We start from the raw sequence: 5436 nt of genomic DNA, 5'->3' as shown, positions 1-5436 counted from the left end.
ATTTGTCAATTGCCCGACTGTAATTTGTTCACCCAACATGCTTTTATCTTATGGGAGAGATACCTCTAGTGAACTGTGGACCCCGGTCCATTCTTTTAATACTGAAATACAAATCTGTTGCAATACTTGTTTTACTGTTTTCTCTGCAAACAATCATCTTCCACACAATACGGTTAATCCTTTGTTACAGACAAGCCGGTGAGATTGACAACCTCACTCGTTTCGTTGGGGAAAAGTACTTTGGTTGTGTTGTGCAGGTTCCACGTTGGCGCCGGAATCTCCGGTGTTGCGCCGCACTACATCCCGCCGCCATCAACCTTCAACGTGCTTCTTGACTCCTACTGGTTCGATTAAACCTTGGTTTCTTACTGAGGGAAACTTGCCGTTGTGCGCATCACACCTTCCTCTTGGGGTTCCCAACGGACGTGTCAACTACACGCATCAGGCGGCTTCACCACCACCACGACGGCACCGCCGTCTGCGTTTCCAGAGACCTCTAACGGCTCTATCATGACTACATACATATGAAAGTTTCCTTAACTTGTACTCCCTCCGATCCATATTATTTGTCACTAAAATGAATGTATCTACAATTAAAATGTGTCTAGATACATCTATATTAGTGTGAGTAATATGAACCAGAGGGAGTATCACATCCAATTATTAATTTATTTCTCTGCAAATCGTGTGTTTAACAACTTGCAACTCTGGGCAAGGGCAAGTTGAACACGCAAGTGGTACAAAACTATATATCTACTTCCTCTGTTTTCACAATTCTCATAGTGGTTTTAGTTCAAATTTAAACTATAATAACCACAATAAAGAATGATTAAACAGAGGAAGAAGTACTACAGAGGGGGGAAAAGAGAGAGGTGTAAAACAATGATCCGTTGTGCATGTGCACGGATCTGCAGCTGCTGGCTAGTCACCGCCCTATTGCTCCTTTAGCAGCGGAACAAATTTAAGCATGACGTCCACGGCGTTCTGAGCGGCGATGCTGATGAACGTGCTGGCCTCGTTCCCGAGAGCTGATCCACCGCCGGCTAGATCCGACAGCGAGCGGATGGTGAGGAACGGGACACCTTGCTGGTACGCGACGAGCGCGACGGCGGCGCTCTCCATCTCGATGGGCGTGCACTCGAACTTGGTGCGTAGGAACTGGCGGTACCGTGCGTTGTCCAGGAACACGTTGCCGCTGCAGCCCCTGCTGACCCGCACCACCCGCGGCGCGCGGGGCAGGCACGTCGTTGTCCCGTTCACGCACGCCGGCAGCTCCATCCCCTCCAGCTTCGCCGCCAACGCGTAGTAGCGCTTGCTGGCACGGACCCAGAACGCGTGCTGCCGCTCCTCGGGTACGCCCGACGCCGGGAAGATCTCCTCCGGCTGGTACCAGATGCTGTTGAGCTCGTTCGCCGACAATGCCGGGTTGCCCTGCCCGACGGTGTAGTCGGAGAAGTTGAGGAAGCCGTACTCCCGCGTGTAGTCGCCGGCGGCCTCCAGCGGCAGCTCGTTCTCCTTCCCGTCGCCGTAGCGCTGCCAGTTCCAGAGGGAGAGGTGGGCCCAGTACTCAGGGATGGTGACGTCGCCGATCTGGAGGTCCTCGTTCGCGTTGCCGGCGATGCCCCAGTGGACGATGCCCTTCACCCGGAACAGGCTCAGCAACATCTGGGTGGCCAGCCCGGCGTTAAGCTGCATCAACCTTTAACGGTTAAACAAATGAAGTAAAATATATTTACTTTTTTTATTTTACTCCTTTCAACCCTAAATACTTATCGCAGGTTTAGTAAAGTTAGACATATCTTACAGTTAAAAAAAAAAGTTAGACATATCTTAGCTACATTTTACAGGAGGGAGTACCAAAGACTCGTCGTATACGTATAGACACATACCATGCTCAGCCCTGTCATGACCATGACAACGTTTTGGCCTCCGATGGCTCCGAAGCGAAACCTTCGTCCTTTAAACAAAAAACATGGATTAAGTTAGTCGCGATTAAGAAAGTTGCTCCATTCTCGTAAATTAAAGATTTGTTTGATCTGCTAGTACCATGGTTACATGTTATGTGCGTTTTGGCAGTATGGTTCAACATTTGATTTTGGAATCTAGTAGTTCATGCAGCTAGCTCGAGCAGGTTACAATGCCCCGGTGTTACGAGTAGCGTGTAAAGACTCTTCAAACACGTGTGGTTGTTTAGGTCATGCATGCACTATTAATTCTTTGGAACATTCAGCAGAGGACAAAATTCATCATTTTTATATAGGACAACCAGTTACTGATTTTTATGCAAATCAATGACGCCGACTAAAACTTTTTATAGTTATTGTATACAGTTAGAAATTCTCAATAAATTTGTTTCTCTGCATGTAGTTTTCCTTCTCTCCCTGAATCGTGACGGCACACATGAGGAAAAAGATTGGTCGTCGCCTTGTGACCGTGTTGATGACTGAGAGGAAGATGAGAAGACATTTTTCTGTGATCGACCAGGACTAGACAAGACACCCTAGATTGGACGAAACTAACCTTTCCAGAAAAGATTACGTTATGGCGGTGTAGGGAAGAACTCCAGTTTTCTTCTATGGACATCACTCGATCAATCATTCTAATCTCTGATTTTTTGGGCAGAGATTGGTGCGATTCATTAGTTTTTCACATGAGAGCTGCGTGTGTCAATAACTCAATCTCGGTGACCCAACCAGCTGTTGACATTTCAAGCTTAAGATAACAAATCACGTGGTGCTAGTCCATGCATGTTATGCCAAAAGAAAATACCTATACGGCGTAAGTAGAGACGACTGAACAACATGACAAGTCACCAATCGATGTTACTTATACTATTTGAGCACGTAAGAATAAGATAGTCCATCGCTGCTTTATAAGCTCATTACGTCCTTTGAGTAAGATAAATGCTACAAAAATTATACTATTGAATTCATGTTTTTAAATAAATCAATGACACAATTTTTTAACATATATATCATATTTTGGTGATCAAATTTAATGGCTAAAGTTTTTCTCGGAGTGTGTTGTAGAGGGAGTAGACAGAGAGTGCAGTAAAGAAAGGTCATAGGAGGGAAGTTCAGCTAGCTCCACGTGTACTCGACATGTAAGAGTAATTCAAAATCTTGTCTAGAATATTTTTTGTAAAAAAAAGCGTACATGTATATCACTATCACGAAATGATATGTGTGCCTGTAATGTTGGACAAAAAGTTCAGATTGTTTCCTGTTTCGTGCAAATAATTGTCCGAGGGGGTTGTAAACATAAAAAGCAGTAAAAATGTTTCAATATATTTTTCTAGTATCGCTAGTCATATTCGTTAAGCAAAATTTATAGACACGGGATAAAGTATTGGCTCTTGGGAGCATATGCTTCTGAATGAACATTAAATTTTAAAAAAAAAGGAAAAAAATGAAAATTCTGAAATTTTATTTACCTATTTTGGTTACTGTGGTTTGTGTTTGTGCAAATTTTCATGAAAAAATAAACATGTATCTATGTATGTTTCCTCAATAAAAATGATAAATATAGGTACTCGAAAGCAACAAATTTGGCACTCAACTTATCTTTTTAGCGCATGCCATGATATTTCCATTTTCTCGCCAAATAATTACAAATAAAAAACATGGGCTTCTCTAAAAAAAATCTTCATATTTTTTTACATCCCTGAAATTATGTTTCCGCACGCAGAAGCATATGCTCGTAGGAGCCAAATTGCATTTCCGGAGCACAGGGCTATGTGATTTTCTCAAGAACTTTTGGGACTGTTCCATCGGCGAGTTTTTGGGCTGTGTCTATCTTGTTCTACATATGCTGCGTGTAAACTATTTTTTTTACCCTGCTTGATGCGAACATTTGAGCCCCCTGCGTCCGCATCTCATGCTGATTTGATGCATGGGGTAGCACAGCAAAGGAAATCATCATAATTTGCTTGTGATTAAGTGGTCGATCGATATGTACCTTGGACGTCGAGGTTAGGGATGGTCTTGCTGGCCACGAAGCTGGGCGAGTTCAGGACGGGCACCATCTCGAAGGTGTTGGGAACGACGAGCCCAACGAACGGGCCGTGGCGGTTCGCCCTGTTGATGGCGGTCCACGTCTTCCCCGAGATGTAGCCCTCCGCCGACGTGGCCATCAGCGCCACCGCGATGAGGACGACGGCGCCGGCAGGGAGCTGCTGCCTAACACCACCCATGGTCGATGGCGAACTAGCTGGAGGCTGCAGCTATATATGTAGTTTCTGACCAAGCCTCACACGATCTCTGTGACTTGTGTGCTGTGCTTGATTTGCGTGTGGGTGTCCTTGCGTTGATTAACTGGCACTCGTACGTATTAATAGCGAGCTGAAGTTTGGCGAGATTGAGCCGTGCTACGGAGTACTCTAATAGAATGAAATCCAGTCACGTGGCGCGCGAGGTTTCATACAAATCCAATGGGGCTTACAAGAATAAAAGAGCAATGTGCTAAAAGAATACACGGAGAGAAATGCCGCTAGTCGGAAAAATTAATTATTTTGGTCGAGAGGAGGTGATTGAGATCGATACATACACTTTGTCATTAACCCCAAGCTAATAGCTACAAGTTGTAATATACGAGAACTGAGTTCTAACTCAATGGCAAGGCAAGCGAGTGCGCAGCCAGTCCACCCGGGTTCGAATCCGTAATTTCGCAGGAGGGGCGAATAAACCGGGTTATCATCCATCCGCGTCCATCCGCGGGGAGAGTCTCATCCTACCTAACAACGTATAGCCAAGGGAGGGATCATTCCCCCATTGGTCAACGTTTACAAGTTGTAATATACTATACTTCAATCATTATAAGTTCCTTCTTTACAGCGTTTTAAAGATGTACTCCCTCCTGTTCTTCCTCGTTTTCTTTACGGGGCACAAAATTTTCAGATTTTAACTTTGACCAATGATCAGTCAAACACTAGATATGGATTACCTGATACAAAATCAATACCATGGAAGTTTGACTTTTGGCACATGGGGATGACTATTCCTCAAACTAGGACTTAGAACTAGATATTTCTAACTTCATTTAGACATAGTTAGTTTACACTTGAAACACTCGTTCTCACCCATTTTCTCATCCCTTTGCACTTGCACCATCTCGACGATTAGGGATCATGCTTTTTAGTCTTGTCTTGGAGTAGCTATATCTTAATCGCCTAAGACAGCAAAATCATTAATGCAAACCCAACGGTACCGATTTCGTATCACATCATCAACATTTATTCGTTATACTGAAAGTAAATCTTGCGAAACGTGTTCACCAAATGAGGGGAGAGACAGGTCCAAGTAACTAAAATCATGGGCAAAAGTTTACATAGTACACTTGATTACATAGACACTTAATGATTTGTCCTTTATGTTGAGAAGCACGTCACGGGGACAATGAGTCTAGGATCTTCTTTTTTTTTTTTTTTTTTTTTTTTTT

The 5436-nt window shown here is 43.9% G+C and overlaps 1 protein-coding gene across 1 annotated transcript; it reads right to left on the bottom strand.

Annotated features, from left to right (window-relative positions):
- Positions 1–933: 933 nt before the first annotated feature.
- Positions 934–4192, bottom strand: LOC124663895 (bark storage protein A-like). The gene is made up of 3 exons (XM_047201537.1): positions 3958–4192; positions 1890–1957; positions 934–1689 (listed from the first exon to the last, which is right to left on the bottom strand). The coding sequence occupies exons 1-3, from the start codon at positions 4190–4192 to the stop codon at positions 934–936; spliced, it is 1059 nt and encodes a 352-aa protein (XP_047057493.1).
- Between the last annotated feature and the right edge of the window lie 1244 nt (positions 4193–5436).

Source organism: Lolium rigidum, chromosome 6, assembly GCF_022539505.1.
Source record: "Lolium rigidum isolate FL_2022 chromosome 6, APGP_CSIRO_Lrig_0.1, whole genome shotgun sequence".
In the NCBI taxonomy this organism is placed as follows: Eukaryota; Viridiplantae; Streptophyta; class Magnoliopsida; order Poales; family Poaceae; genus Lolium; species Lolium rigidum.
The sequence above is the reverse complement of the archived record's forward strand: the minus strand, read 5'-3'. Positions and strand labels throughout refer to the sequence as shown.